The 16,863-nt window shown below is 38.4% G+C and overlaps 2 protein-coding genes across 4 annotated transcripts in view; one reads left to right on the forward strand and one right to left on the reverse strand.

The window, feature by feature from the left end:
* Positions 1 to 1,294: 1,294 nt before the first annotated feature.
* METTL9 (methyltransferase 9, His-X-His N1(pi)-histidine) overlaps positions 1,295 to 16,863 on the reverse strand; it is a 43,018-nt gene continuing 27,449 nt past the window's right edge. The window contains exon 5 of one of the 3 annotated variants that reach the window (XM_057530167.1): positions 1,295 to 1,994. In XM_057530167.1, the coding sequence (XP_057386150.1) occupies positions 1,792 to 1,994 (203 nt within the window). In that variant the 3' untranslated portion in view covers positions 1,295 to 1,791. Of the gene's footprint in view, positions 1,998 to 9,689; positions 10,496 to 16,863 lie in introns of those variants that run through there. The other 2 variants (XM_057530166.1, XM_057530168.1) reach the window with 2 other exon arrangements.
* Positions 4,029 to 13,368, forward strand: IGSF6 (immunoglobulin superfamily member 6). Its single transcript, XM_007198296.2, has 6 exons — positions 4,029 to 4,095; positions 7,832 to 8,188; positions 10,234 to 10,340; positions 11,004 to 11,051; positions 11,410 to 11,490; positions 13,036 to 13,368. The coding sequence occupies exons 1-6, from the start codon at positions 4,029 to 4,031 to the stop codon at positions 13,093 to 13,095; spliced, it is 720 nt and encodes a 239-aa protein (XP_007198358.1). The 3' UTR covers positions 13,096 to 13,368.

Raw genomic sequence — 16,863 nt, forward strand, 5'->3', positions numbered from 1 at the left:
TTTGAAATAAATTAATGTATGTGCTTTCTCTGATTTGGGAGCTAAAGAATGAGGTGTGTGTTTTTCAAATAGGCTCTCAAATTAATTCTGGATTTCAAAGTTATGAAACACTTTGGAGCAGCCTGCCTCTTTGAACATCCGTCACTCTTGCACTCTTGTTCAGCAGTCTAAATAGCAACCCCTGATGATGACAGTTTAGAAAGAAGCAAAACTCAACTACACAAGAACTACATTAAGTTTACTCATTTCCTCTATTTTTACAATCTAAGGTGCTAAGTATTTGCACTTCACTTATTTGAATTCCTGGAAAAAAGCATTAGAACACACCAATAACACTTTTGCATAAATCACATAACCCAACTCTTATGACTACACAGTAACAGTGGAAGATATTGGTGTGAGGACGTGGGAATGCTGTTCTCAATGAATAATAAAGTCATTCTTCTCAAGGATTTAATTCTCCTTTATACCCAGGTGTTGCAGTAAATGTGTTGATCTGATAACTTCTATGAGCATATAAATGAGAATATTTAATGAAACACCTGGCTGACAAAAGAAATAAAGTTGTGAGAATAACATACTGTTAATAGCCACGATCTCAAATTGGCATCTCTGTTATTACTGAGATTTTAGATTCCGGGTTAAGTGCTCTGCTCTTTGTAACATGCATAACGGTTATTGATCTTGCTAATGAGTTCCTCGTTGCAACATTTCTGGATATATAGTTGGAGGCACTTGCTGATTCTAGAATGCATGAGTCTGACATGGTTTCCTCAAACCATACTCTTGGCAAACTCTAAACTCAGTTAAGGATTTCGATAAACTCAGTTAAGGATTTCGAAAGAGCCGAGTTCTGGGAAAGAGGTATACAAGTACAGAGTAAGAAGCTGAATTAAAACATTTTTAGGTTGCATTTTTGTCAGAAGACAAAACTGAATGTTTCAATGCTGAGAACCTGAGACTGTACAGAAAAAACAAAATTCTGAATGTAGGACACAAGCTACCACAAAGTCAGAATCCAGTGTTCCGTATTTCCGAAAACAACATGAGTTAGGGAGTGAGAGTGGTCCCTGAAGTACTGTATCTGAATGAGGTTGTTCTTCTGTGGGTTCGTCTGGATTCCTGTGTTCACCACACCTTGCAGTAACCACCCCACCCCCGTCTCAAGCCTTCCTTCACCACACATCCAAGTCGACTGCATCCTTCACATACTGCTACTATTTGGGTAGCCCTGAAGCCAAAGCAATGAAAGATGCTAGGGAAGCCTTATATTAACTCAAACATGATGCCAAAGTCATCTCCAAAAAAGTTTATTAGCATGATTAAAAACATTTTCTTGAATAATGATAGAATTTCTAAACATGAAAGAGTATCAGTGGCTATATCCTATAACCAATATTTGCAACTGGATGGACAGCTTTATTGCCAGTCTTCATTTTATTAAAAACAATCCATATTTATGGGTTCCATGTGAAGTCATGACTATTGCTTTGCCTGGGAATGAGTCCCTACTGCAATTAAGTATAAAAAATATCTTCCATAATCGGAGTGTGACCTGCATTACTGAGTAAAGAGTTAATAAAAATCCTCAAAGAGTTGGGTTTTTGTTTTTTAAAAACATTCCTTTTACACACTACAAAGAAATAATTAGTATTTTGGCTTTTAAAATTCCTACATGATATTTAGAATGGCAGTCCCCAAAGGTCCTCCCTTCACGTAACTGAGAACGCAGACCCTCTTCCGGAGCATACATTCCTGGGGTGGACTGGGAAGACTTCAACCTCCGCGTGTTTATACTGGTTTGAGAACAAAGACAGCGTCATCCAGAACGTAGTAGTCATTGTACATGTCACCTTCACACAGGTATGGCAGTCTAGTGAAAGCTTCGATAACAAAACCAGCTTTTCTGAAAACTTCAGGCAGACTATTCACTTGTTCTTCCCAATTCTGTCCCTTGATTTCCAAAATTTCTGATGGTTTATCCCACTTGCCACCTACTAGAACAAATGAAAACATTAAGTTAAATTCTTGAACAAACAAGTTATTTAAAGAGGGAAGAGGGGAAGAACAATATTTGCTAAGGGCTTGGTATGTGCCAAGCACTGGGTGCTTTGATGAATTATCTCCCAGGTGACCCAGCAGGAGGACAAAGAGAGGAAGTACAGACTTAGGAGAACTGAAGAACATGCCCCAGCCTACAAGGTTAATGAACACTGGGGCAGAAACGTAATCCCTGGTTTAACTGGACCCAAAGCCCACACTACTATTTTCTCTGACAGTTTTGGACATCACCCTCCCTCAGACTGACTGGTGTGTAATGGTTAATAGGTTTGGAAAACTGCTGATTAAATACTGGAATATTGAAGCAGAGAGTAACACGTAAAATTTGAAAGACGGTTTTGGATAAATGCTAGAAAATGCCACTAGTGTAGTAAAATTATGCAACATATTAACTAGAGAGGTTTATCAGGCCGAAAATAAAAATAGGCTAATGAAGGGTTTTAATTTATAAAAACAGATCATTCAGTATGTTTTTCAAGGGAGGTCAATCCACTCTCTAACTTTTCAGAACAATTTCATAAAAGTTAAGCTCCAGAACCAGAGAGAGGTTAACACACTAGAATGGATGAATCAATCCAGCACTTCTTGGAATAGTGACTGAAGTCTATGTTATGTTAGTCATTTCCAAACCCATGAGCATCAGATGCCCAGGTACTGGGGGGCTAGAAAAGGTCTTCAAGTTCACACACATACCAAGCACTGACTACAGACACACAAACACACACACACAAAAGTATATATAAATCTGGGGGTGCTTTTAGATGCTATGATGATGGAAAAAATACACAATAATACTAAAAGTGTTACTAAATTCAGATTGAGAATAACTTTCCGTAAATGACAAAATATAATCAACAGGTGCCAAGAGTACAAACAGTACAGTGGGAAGATTTTTCACTCTTTTCGGTGGCCCAGCACCCTCTTCCTGGTAGAAGACAAAGCCTGGGGAAGCAGCTTTCCCTGCCTTTCTTGCAGCTAAGGCACTGGCACATGACCTAAGCTCAGAAACACTCGCCTGAGACCTGGAAGGAGGAGCTAGTGACCCAGAGAAGTGGGGACATGAGGCTCGTTCTCTGGGGAGGCGGAGCAGTGGCGTGAGACCAAGCAGCTGGGGCAGCGTTGAGCGGTACCACCGACAGGCTTTGGTCCAGCCGCAGCATCTAGTGCTTGGCGGCAGCAGTGTGCTCTTTGGATCAGTTTTATACTATGTTTTAGGGCATGTGTCTTGTGTGTAGACCCCCATACACGATTCTCCAGTCCTCCCAGGGACTCGCTGAGCTACCCCAAATCCTTTCAATAAATTACCCTTTGCTTAAGTCAGCCCAAGTCATTTTCCATTGCTTACAAAGAACCTGACTGACAAGCCCCCAAGGGGCTGGGGATGAGAGAGATTCCACACATTTGTTTCACAGTACAATAAAAGGGGTCACACAAAACTGGGGCACAACTAGTTAAGGGTACACAATTTATTTCTTCGTTGTACTCTGATGTACTGTTCACTAATTCTGCTCTTGTCTCTACGTGAAGACACTTCCTTCTGCTTCTCCTCCATTTCCAGAAGTTACTGGCCCAGCACTAAGCACAAATTAGATGCCCCAAGACCAGCGACTGAACTGCTCTAGAAATTTAAAGTACGAATTATCCGTCAAAGAATACATCCTGGGAATATGCACCACATGTAAATCAAAATCTCACTCAAAATATCTAACACTTTCGAGGATTTGTAAAATCCAAGAAAAATGTGAACATATGAACATTTAGAAATGTGCTCTAGGCTAAAATCTCAACTTTAAATGGTGAAACTGGATTACAAACAATCTTTACACAATCTCAAAAAGTTCCCGATTATGGTTCCTTAATAAGAGTTCCTCTCTTTGGTTCTTCCTTTCTTTAAAAAAAAAAAAAAAAAAAAGCCAACTCTCTTCAAATACACAATCCCACCAACCACCTCACACATACACACAGAAATGGAGACTGTGAACAGAGGCAAAATCATTCTCGGTCTGGAACTCAATCTGATTCTATTTCATGTCGGTAAGGTTCTTTTATTTTTCCCTCCATTTTATTTAAATCAATTGCTACTTCTCACCTAATTCATTTATATTTTAAACCCCTACAGATTAATTTTTAAATGTATAACATTATAGAAATTGTCTAAGGTGATAAATTTCCTTTTTTCTCAGAGAAATAGGTAATAAAAGAATAGCTGAGAAAAAATTTCATATTAACACTGAAAATTTCCTTTGCTATTATGCAGCTTTAGAGAAGAGCACCTCACCAAACAAAGGCTTGAAAATATTCATAAAATCACATGTTAGTAATCAACAATTCAGTTCCCATACAGGCGAACTCACTCTGCACTAAACAACACTTGAATATTTTTAAAGAACAGTGCTTCAGAAAAGCTGAATTTCTATAAATTAAAGTACTTGTCATTTAAAAAAACAACTGCAATGGCTCCTTCCTTGAAGAATCATCATCTCATAATATATGGATGCCTATACCTGTTTTTTTCTCTACGAAAGAGTTTCCTACATCACAGTTCTAATAATCTCACCATAGTTCTAATAAATCTAATAATCTCAGATTTGCCCACAATCTTTGGGTCACAGGGCAGGAAAGGGAGCAAAAGCTCTTAAAATTATTTTTTTTCTCATCTGTCAAGAAATATATTAAAATGTTAACAGTGATTTTGGTGGGGGTGGTGAAAGGACTATGGGTGATTTTTTTGCTTCTACTTTCAGTAATAGTCTTTTTTCCCCTAATATGTATATATTACTTTTTTTTTTTAATACTGTATATCAAGTGCTTGTGGAATGAGTCTTTATTCATTTTTTTAAAATCTTTTTTTATTTATTTATGGCTGTGTTGGGTCTTTGTTTCTGTGCGAGGGCTTTCTCCAGTTGTGGCAAGCGGGGGCCACTCTTCATCGCGGTGCGCGGGCCTCTCACTGTCGCGGCCTCTCTTGTTGCGGGGCACAGGCTCCAGACGCGCAGGCTCAGTAGTTGTGGCGCACGGGTCTAGTTGCTCCGCGGCATGCGGGATCCTCCCAGACCAGGGCTCGAACCCGTGTCCCCTGCATTGGCAGGCAGACTCTCAACCACTGCGCCACCAGGGAAGCCCTATATTACTTTTAATATATTTTAATTAGTATTATTTTAAAGAATTCTTATATTTTAAAGATATATTCTGAAAGATGTGCAGATAAAATATCTGGAATTTGCCCTAAAATAACACAGGAGTGAAGGAACAAGTAGGGAGAAGAGCTGGAACAACACTGGGTTGAAGTCAGGTGATGGCACAGAAGTCACTGTGCTGGTCGACTACTTCTGCATATGTTCAAAATTTTCGAAAAAGGCTTTTTTTATAAAGTGTCAAAAAATTAATTTTCTATGTATTTTCTAGCTTGGTCTTCAAAAATGGTAATCTTTTTTTATTCCCTCCACTAAGAAGATAAACTTTCAACCTTTACAGAGGGTTCTGTATTTAAAAAAAAAATCCTACAGCATGTGGGAGTTCTTAAAGAGAAATTTTTCACAGGAGTGGGCTGCGGTGTGACATATCATCCAAACTTCCCTGTTTCACTAAGATGTTGCTTCACAGGCATGGGGGAGGGGGCAAGCAGTGTCCTCACAGCCTGCGCTCTCACAGGAAACCACTGCAACTGGTTTTCTCCCTTCTCAGGCAGTAGTCGGAAAGGAGCGGAGATATGAAACTCCAAAGTTGCAAATATTTATTTTACCCTGGAGCACTAGCTCTCCAAGAGAAATGTTAAAAGGCAGCTTCCCTGTTAAAAACTCTATGTGACAGAGGACCTGACACTGGGACACTGCTGGTTAACTTTGTGGCTCTGGTAGGCCCACTTCCATTTCAAGTTTCCATACATAATGATCACTGTACCTTGTAAAGCTTTTCTTTACTTCTAAGGTGACTGAGTCTGGGTAGGAGACCTGTGTTTATAGTTATCAGACTTAGGAGTGAAGCTAAGTCCCTCAGCTGAAGAAGTAGGAAGCCTGGTCTTCTCCAAGTGACTTTACCCTCTCATCTGGTTTACATTTATCAGGTTGCTAAAAAGCTCCCAGCTCATCTTCAATTGTACAAATACTAAAATTAAAACATGGTGAGAACAGATTTGCATCACAGATACAATGATTCTAGTTTTAATTCTTCTGTTCTGGGTCAGGACCTATAACAAAAATGTTAGGTGACAAAAAGCTCGTCTGAAACTTACATCAGACCACTTGGATTACTTTTCAATTTTGTTTACAGTAGCAAAGGACAAAGTCAGACAAATAAGGCCACATGGAAACATATAACCAGGCAAAGTCAGACTAAAAACATGCAGAAATTCCAATTTGTCTCTACCAATACTATTTCACATAGAGCCTCCCCCTTGATCCCAAAAGGGTTGAGGGGAGGTCTTCCCATTTATAAACACCTGAGCGGCTTTCCAGCTTCACATGCCTGGGATTAGATAGAAGGCCAAAGTAGGGACCCAACCTCTATGACATGAAAGCAGCAGGACGTGGTGGAGAGAGCACTGGACTGGGTATCGAATCCCGGCCCTGCTAACACGTTGCTGAGATGTCCACAATTATCTCTAAAATGGGCATATGACACTGCCCATTAATGGAATCATGGTGGCAGCAGAAATAGCTACCTTTTATTAAATACTTACTAAGACTTAGGTAAGTAAATACTCCTTATGCACCGATGGCCTCTCTTAAACTTCCCGCTAAACTCATGAGGTGCACGGTACTATCCCCATTTTGCTAATGAGGAAACAGACCAGAGAACTAGGACTGGCAGAGCTAGGATCCCAGCTAAAGTGTGTGCTCCATGAGCTATACTCTCATCAAATAGACGAAAGCTACGAGAGACCACAAAGCAATGTACAAGTGCCAGGAAGAAATCCAATTTGCTGGGCTGTGGCACGGCCAGCTCATTAGGCCTCCGCTCAGTAATCAAAGACACTGTAGGCTAAGCCAGGGCTACATTTTGCCCGATGTACATCTTGCCTTTTATAATGTTTCCCACTGGGACAACTAGACTCATAAAAGAACAACTGTAAACTGTCATGAATTCCTAGCAATCACAACTGCCACAAGGCCCCCCTCCAAAATCCCTACTGCCCATGTGCTCAATCAGTGGGCATGACATTTGCATGAAGGGCTTTGATACCTATTACCACATTGAATACAACACTCCTGTGAGGCCAGGGGGTACAGATGAGGAAACAGGCCCCAAGAGAGTAAGTGATCTGCGTAGGGAGATCAGAGGAAAGCTTGTACGTACACCACGAGTGTACATGTGGACCCCGAACTTCTAACTCTGGATCTGCTGTCACCTCTGCTCATGATAATGCAGATTCCCGGGACCTCTCTGGGGCTGCCCTCAAGTACCAGACATCACTGCACAACAGCAGGCTGAGGTCAGGAAACTCGGAGAGCTAGGAAAAGTGAGGAATACCAGTGTCTACTTTTTTTTTTTAGTCTCATATTTTTTTAATTGAAGTAAAGTTGATGTGCAATGTTATATAAGTTACAGGTGTACAACCTCACAATTTTTAAAGGTTATACCCCATTTATAGTTATTATAAAATATTGGCACCAATGTCTACTTTTACAGTCTTGTCTGTGCTGGGAGTGAGGGAAGAAAAAGAAAGCAATGGCTTTCAAAGATTCTTCACCCCAAAATGTCAATAAGACGGAAGCACAGACAAAGGGAGGTGAGAGGTCCACTCAACAGGCTCGCCTGCTTCCTCCTGCAGGTGCCGCGGGCAACTGCACCGTCTCGGTGGTTCAACCACCTTCCCTTGAAGTGGACTACACTCAGAAAGCTGTGACCATGCACTGCTCCTTCTCCACAGCGGGGTGCCCTGCAGAGCAACCAACAAGCCTGTGGTTTCGCTACGGCGCTCTCCAGCCCGAGAACCTGTGCTTGGATGGATGCAGAAATGAGACAGACAAATTCACACTTGTGAATCTGGCACAAAACCAAGTTTCCCTCACTGTAAACAGGCTGACTTTCAATGACAGTGCAATCTACATCTGTGGAATAGCCTTTCCCAGTTCAAAGGAACCGAGAGCTAAGCAGACGGGAGGAGGGACTGTGCTGGTGGTAAGAGGTTAGTCAAGACTTTATTCCCAAATACTGCGTTCTGCTCTGCCCCCTAAATGCATCACAATACTTATATGCAGAGAGTATGAGGTAAATTTGGTAACTTAGTACCCGAGCCGGTGAAGAGTGTGACCTGCACACAAGCTAACATGAAGTTTGGATTCAAGAACTCCTCCGACACCATCTCCCAGCCTCCGCAGACACAGGGTCAGGGTTATGTGGGTGCTATATTCTCTTTCCATGTCCAGACTTTACTGGCAAAGGCTGACCAACTATGTCCTCCTTTTGTATGTTACACTGATTGAAATGTGACGATTAACTGACAGCCTTGCCAGGATCTAGTCTGGTATTGCACCATCTAGAACAAGACACTGGAGAAGCGTAAGCGATCAATAAATCGGACCCAGAAAAAAAATATGCATTATGGAGAATAAACACAAATTTTAGGTGAAGTCACTGGGGGATCCTTGACCCTACCCCTTCTGCATAGATAATGAACAGAAAGAAGGTCGGTGTGGCTCTGGCTTCTTGAGATTTACTAAAATCCATGACAATTTCCTCATGCAAGTGAGGACACCGAGCCTAGCTAAGTTCTATAAATTAAGAAATTTCAGAGGAAAAGCTTCACATGATTCTGGGGGAAGGAAGAGAAGGGCAGTAACTCCATGCTTTTTTTCAGACCTCTCGCCTTTAAAGAAACTCTGGTATGATGAGCGCTGAGATCATTAAAATGAAAACCCAAATTAACCAGCCTTTTGGTGTTAAAACAGGACTTTGAGGAGCCCAGATTGTCCTGTATTTTAATCCCTGCTTTGGTGCTCTAATGGACTTTTGATATTCCCCTGTCATTTAACCTTAGTTTATTCTCACCTGTAAGGTAAATTATAAATGCGTTAATGCACATAAAGCACTTTTAATGGTGCCTGGCTCATAGCAAGTGCTCAATAAATGTTAGCTATAGATATTAAAACAAACACACAACAGCTTTGGAGATTTGTGTATCTCACTGCATGCATTCGTCTTCTATAAAAAATATTAGACAGAAGAAAAATGGTTTGTAAAGAGATGAAGGTTTCAAACCTGCAAGCTTATGTGAAGAAACATTCTTCTTGAGGAGCAGGAATGAAAGTACCACTAAGATAGACATGGCAATTTCCTTTTCTACAGAGCTTCTAATTTCACACTTGAAACTTTTTTTTTTAAAGTTTTACAGATATGGTTGATTTGTTAGTTTCACAAGAAAAATGTATGTTGTATAAACTGAGTTCACAGGATAAGCATCTATGGGATATTTAGTTGAAAAGTACAAGTTATTCAGATAACAATTATAAATCTAAATGGATTTTGTATTTCAAATACTCAGGTACTTGAAGACATGGTGTGTTTCTTCATCACTACCTAGAGCACAGGACACTTCCTGCAAGGAGGGAGAAATTCAGAATGTGCAAATGGATTCAGTAATTCCACTTCCAGAACTTTATTAGAAATAAGGGGCACATATAACAATGCCTGTCTTTTAAGCATGCCGTAAGCACTAAAATCTCAATGTACGGCCTTCTCAGGTTCTTAGAGAACTGCATTGTTCAGCTATGTGTACTAAACAGTTCAAGGTTATAAATACACGTGGGAAAGTATCTTAACTCCATAAACAGACTCTTGGTGACACTTGTACATCATATCTACTAAAAGAAACTTTAAACACCCTTGAACAAACCCTTAATGTTTATCTAACTTTAAGCAAAACTTTATATAAAAAGTGATTCTTAGCATTATGACAAGTAATTAATTGAACTTTTAAAAATTTTAAGTTTTAAAAATGAATAACATGTTGGGCATAATACATTTAAAGAACTAATGAACTGGCTTTAACTATATCATATACTTGAGTACTTTCTGAATCGAGACCCTGAATAAATTTTTATACGAATAGCCAAAGAGAATAAGTTCATGTTTCACCTCTAACATGTAGTTTCGATTATACTTTATACATATATTTGCAATAATATGCTTCAATAGTGACTGTGGTTCTTTCTGTATCTGTAATTAACAAAGAGACAAAGGTTCTCAGCAAGGAACTGCAGAGTCTCCTGGCGGCCCTCTTATCACTGCTCTCTATGTACGTTACTGGTGTATTCGTGTTCTTCATCGTCCTCACCAAAGTAAGTCAAATTTCTTGCATTAGATGTCCCTATGGCCTTGAATATTATCATAAGGAAATAATTTCCATCTCTCCACATGCTGGGAGCCTCAGAAATAGCTCATCTAATTAATATCTTCCTTTGCATTTGCAGGAAATACCACCTGCAGAAGAGGTCTGTAGAAGAAAGCAAAAATTTTCATCACTGAAATTATTAACCAGAGTACACAATTTACAGGGTTTTCTTTTTAAAACCCAGTAATATGGGAATAAGAGACCCTTCTTTATAACCATCATACACATGCTACTTTCCGCCGGTGGGGGAGGTATGAAAGGGCTAAGAACAATCTTTAAGAGCAAAAAAAGGTTAAAAGAGATTAGAAACTGCCTTTAAATATCTTTAAAAGGCCTAAAGATTTTGAGAAAGACTATCTTCTGGTTGTTCACATGCTACAAGAGGGGGTATGAATATGTTATATTAGGATTACTATAAATCCTACAATCAATATCAGTTTGAGCTATTTTATTAATAAATCATCTCAGAAATGACATGAAAATTATTAACTCTTACTGCATTACCATTTAAATATTAAGTTAGTTTAACCTTATTATGGTATGAGATCTCTGCCACAACTGTTTTGAGTATATAAAATGTCTTATAAGACTCTCCTTTTCTTCTTGACAGTCAAAATCTAACACTCTAAGAAAGAAAGAAACAGAAGATTCACAAAAGGTACAGACCAATGCTTGTAAAATATCTTTCGAATCGTGGTTGTAACTACTTCAAATCCAAAATAATTTAAGAAACTCAGAACTTCATCACAGAACAACTTTCAACCACAGATACTGTTTCCTATTGTTGAGAAAAATGATAAGCTCAAGTGGTAACATATGTGGTAAACTGATAGTTCTCAATCATAAATTCTACTTATTATACTCAAAATACAAGAGTTAGCTGTAGGTACAGATGTGTTGGGCGGGGTAGTTTCTGAGACTGGTGGCAATAAAGAAAGAAAAGGCTCAGATGATGTGCAATAATCATTGCTTTTAGTCCTGAGAGAGATACATTTTTTTCTTATTTGTATTTATAGAAAAAGAGTGCTCGGCGTATTTTCCAGGAAATTGCTCAAGAACTATATAATAAGAGACACATGGAAACAAGCCAACAACCTGTAAGTGTAAAATATCAAAAAAGATATAAAGCATGTTTAACTAAAAAAGACGAAGCTGCCAACAACCTATCGATAATCAAGTTTTCCTTTACAAATGTCTGGAAGAGGACTTTCACAAAATGCATTTTTATATAGAACTTGTTTTGATAAATACATAACAAAGGTCATCTGATGCAATATTCAATAGACACCAGGCTGGCATCTTAGTGACATGAAATCTTTCAGAAACACATTGGATACAAGCAATGTTTTCAGTACAGACAAGGATGCTTTTGTGGGTTGAAAGCTACTTTGTACTGTATCTTGCATGCAGTAGTGAGCATTAAGTAGATGTTGCAAACATTTGTGGATCAAGTTATATAGAAAACTTACTAGTTCACATTAAAAAAGACACAGCTAATAAAAATAAGAAATGAGTATTTCTTCAGTCTTTGGGGTTGTAGTCATAGGAAGAATACATCTATATTGACTACAGTACATTCTGATAGTTTTTCTTTAAAGTCCTATATAAACAGGTTTTTCAAACAAGACATTGTTTTAGAGCCAGTAGAGCAGATCGTTTCCATGATGCATGATCAAACTGCTCAGATTTAAATTAAAATGTATACAAAATAATGAACTTATATACTAGTAAAGATATTTTCCTCTTAAACAGCAGCCATGAGGTCAAATGAAACAGAATTCTGATATGAGGTGCGGGGTTTTTTTGCTTTGTTTTGTTTTTAATTTATTTATTTATTTATTTATTTTTGGCTGCACGGGGTCTTTGTTGCTGCGCGCGGGCGTTCTCTAGCTGCGGCGAGCGGGGGCTACTCTTCGTGGCGATGCCCAGGCTTCTCATTGGGTGGCTTCTCTTGTTGCGGAGCATGGGCTCTAGGCACACAGGCTTCAGTAGTTGCGGCACGCAGGCTCAGTAGTTGTGGTTCGTGGGCTCTAGAGTGCAGGCTCAGTAGTTACGGCGCACGGGCTTAGTTGCTCCGTGACATGTGGGATCTTCCCGGACCAAGGCTCGAACCCGTGTCCCCTGCATTGGCAGGCGGATTCTTGACCACTGCGCCACCAGGGAAACCCCCTGAGGTGTGTTTTATAAAATCCGATTTCTGAAAAGGGTTTTCATCCAGGAAAGAATATCATCTATGTAGTCACTTCATCCTTCAATGTATACACAAATACATAAAGAAGTGGTCTAATTACCTAAGATGTCACTCTGAATAATTATAAATGCCTGTTCATACTCTTTTCTTATTGATGCTGGGGCATCTTTTTCAGCAAAGAGACCAAGTTAAATGGCCTGAAGACAGGCCTGGAAGTAGGAATTTTAAAGCTCTAAGCCAGGGCTTTGACAATGGCATCTGAACAAGAAAATTATTCTTCAGTTCCCACATCTTACTCCAAATAAAGGGAAAATGGTAACTGGACCTTTAAGGTTACTGGAAGGGTATTTAGGACCCAGAATGCAAGATGGTACTGTAGTTTATATGTTGCTTGTAGTGTGGCGTTATTGGTTACATAACTTAAAATATGGCTTATTATTTACTATTGCAGCAGGAGAAAGACAACACTTATGAAAATAGAAGAGCACTTTCTAACTATGAAAGACCATAGAAATCTTCTGATTTTCAATTAAGTCACTGAAAATCCAACTCCAGAAGTTATGGAAGTGGTAATGGACATACACTGATCAGGGTTTTTTAAAAACCAATTTAAAGTAAACGGAAAAGTCAACTGGCTACAAGAAGGATGCCAGAGTATAAGGAAACTATTACTAAGAGTAATTATCACAATACTAAAACCCAACAAAATGCAACTGAAAAATACTTTCCTAATTTGCTAGGAGAATTCTAAGCAGTCAAACATCCTCAAAAACTTTCAATTATAGCATATATCCTATATTTGTTTCATTCAACATATGAGGTGCACCACATGATGACTGTTACCCTGAAGAAGATTTGAAGACACACCATGTGCCTCAGTCTTGCGTGGAAGAATTGTCTTTACGGTGTGTAGAAGTGATGGGCCAATTAGACTAAGTTGGCAGGGAAGGAGGATGGAGGCAGGAAAGAGAGTGGCAAAATTTGAGTCAGAAAAAATCATCTTGAAAAGTATTTTGTAGCAAAAATTATTTCCTCTGGTATTGCAATGGGGCAATGGTACAGTGCACGTTTTCCTACCAGGGTATGCAAAGTAACTTACATCATGCTACCAACAAAAAGTGAGACCAGAATAGAATATAGAGTAAGAATACAATAACTAAGATACAGAAAATCCAAAGCAGAAGGTTCAACCAGAAAAAAACCTCAGAACAAATAAGCCACATCCGACTCTAGATGTCAGTCTCGTGCCAAACAACAGCACCAGGGAAGGATTCGGCAATGCACTGTTCCTGACAATGCCCTTGCAATACTGATTTTTTTTCCTCTTTTAATAAGTCATTGTATTACACACACACACACACACACACACACGCACACAAATATACATATGTGCACACACATACACACTTATACAAACCTACACTTCACACATAGTTGGGATCATACTAAGTATATAGTTTTGTATTGTACATTGCAATGTTGATTTTTAACCAACTTAGGAGGGAAATGTTAGGTAAGGGACTGGGTATACAGCAAGGATGTTCATGGCACTCATTACCGTCTCACTAAGAAAACATGTTATGAATTGTTCTCTGAAAGTTACTTCTGTGTAAAAAAAATCTATTTAAAGTAACTACAAGTATATGTTCATTACTAAACATGAATTACAACCTAACGTTTATTTCATTAAAGTGCTTTTCTTAAGCTGGTATAAAATGAGATGTATTCTTATTTTTAAAACCCAGATCAAATTTTAGAATATTTTAAGATCCCTTGAAAGCGTTTTGTACTAATGGTTTAAATCAGTAATCTCTAACCTTTCTAATCACATGTGCCAGGAAAAATAGGAAGGGGAGAGAGGGGAGCGCATAACCTCACTTTATTTGTGTGTAGGATGTATATACGTGTGAGTGCATGTGTGTGATTTATATAGTGTATGCATATACACTTATGTGTGTATATGTGTATACACAAAAATAGAAATTAAACAATGGGCATTAAAAGTAATATAAATAAAAATGTTAATATTTTCTTCCTATATTCCCAAAATAAATTGTCTTGTGTACTCCCTCCACTTTGAGACCACTGGCCTGGCTGAAATAAATGAACTTCTAAACCAGATGGCAAAAAAGGTAACCACTAACACCATCTAGGTGAATAGAAGAAGTGTTGGATTCGATCATTTCCTTTTCATTTCTGAGAGTCATTACTTGGTACTTTCAGGGCTGAAAATATGCTGTTCTTTGTGTAACTAACAAGGAAACAAAATCCCTAAGACAAATTCATAGTTGATTCAGATTAAATCTTTGCCAATACAACCAAAGACTGTATTTCAAAGATTGATTTTTAAGCTAAAATTTGGAATACACTTTTCCAAGTAGTTATATTCCCTGAGGTCATATATGAGCGCCTGATGTATATATAATATTCATTCTTTTATCCATCCATGCAGCCAACAATATTTACTGAGTGCTATACTTATTATGCAACCAAAGGCCTCTTTTGCATGCTATCCTTGGGTCTCACTGAACTTGTCCTCACCTGTGAACCCCACCTTGTTCACATCTTCATGCTTTTGCACATGCCATTCCCTCTGCCTGGTAAAATGCTCCACAGATACAAACAGGTCAAATGTCACCTACATCAAAACTTCCCTAGCAGTTAATGGGTCTTTCCTTCTCTAAACCGATAATACATTGTCATGTTTCTTATCAGACTATCCTGCCATTGTCTGTTTACATCTTCTGAACTATTCTGTAAGTATTTTAAAACTAGAAGCACATGTCTCATTTCTCTTTATTTCTACTGCCTAGCACTGCCTGGTACATAGTAGGCTCTTAAATGCCCTTATATGAATGCAACTGAACGATGTTTCTAAAGGAAAATATTTTTTCAGCATTTCACCTGAGATATGAAGCACACTTCACTCCCTAGCCATTGATCCTCACCCCCTTCATAAGGACTGTTCACTGAATCCCTAACATTAATTTTCCTGCTATCTGAGCATCCAGAATTTTCACTGGAAAGGATTAAGCTATAGCTTTCTGTTTAGATTTATATTTCCCAATACAATGAAAAGAAAGTAATATTAAAACAACTTGAAGACGAAAATGGACAGACATGGTTCTAGTGTCTATACACCCTACCCTCTAGACAAGAGCACTTAAACCCACATACCAAAAGGTGTAAACGAGATTTTCAGAATAAGTCATTTCTTTCTCTCTGCTATATAAGACCTGAGAGAGTTTGAAGCCCTGGGCTAATAGGCATATAGTTAAGTGTCTGTGGAGTCGAGTCACATAAACCGATGGAAAAGGTACAGATTCTGAGACCAAGTTAAAATGCAAAAACATTGACAAATACTTCAAAGTGAAGAACTGTGAACAAATCTGATCAATGAAGCTACAAATAAAAGCAAAGTAACAGAATAGGATGGAATGAAAAAATCTAACATGTATCAAATACCAATACTGAGATAGACAAGGTTGGGCACTATCCTTTAAATTACGTTATTTAATCTTCACAACAAACCTCAAGGTAGGTATTAGCCCCATTTTTACAGATGAAACACTAAGCTTAATGAGAGGCTCAGGTAATAAGGGCTGACCCCTATTTCAAAACAGGTCAGCCCTCAAAGCCCATGCTCTTTCAACAAAGCAGTCCGGCCAGAGTCTTGCTTATTTCTATTTAGACTGATGGGAACTTTAAGACTTAACATGTCTAATTTAATCTGAACAATGACCCTGAAAGAAAGTGAGAAAGTTGCCAATGGCTACCTCTCAAAACCCACAGGCTTAGCTGGTTTCACAGGAGAATTCTACCAAATTTCCAAAAGCGGATAAACATAATGCTATTTAAACTGTTCCAGAGCATTAGAAAGAACTTAGAAATTATTTTTTACAAAACCAGCAGAACATTGATACCAAAACATGACAAAGATAACATCCTCCAAATAAAAGATCAGATCAGACCAACTATCATTTTTCAATAATATTAATGCTAATATTTTTATTTAGAGTTTTTGTAAATACAATCTAGTGGTGCATACAAGACTATTCTGCCTAAGCCCAGAGATGCAAGAGTGGATATGTATTAGAAAAGTACTATTAATTTAATAAGCCGATGGAGAAAAAACCCTATCTCCATAGATGTTGAAAACACAGGTGGCAAATTCAACATTGATTCCTGATTTTTTTTAAGCTCTTAATAAAACAGGATTTTTAAAAAATATGTATCTCAAGCCAAACAGCAATCTCAAGCCAAAAGACAGAATCATATT

The sequence above is a fragment of the Balaenoptera acutorostrata genome, chromosome 15, assembly GCF_949987535.1.
Source record: "Balaenoptera acutorostrata chromosome 15, mBalAcu1.1, whole genome shotgun sequence".
NCBI classification, from domain to species: Eukaryota; Metazoa; Chordata; class Mammalia; order Artiodactyla; family Balaenopteridae; genus Balaenoptera; species Balaenoptera acutorostrata.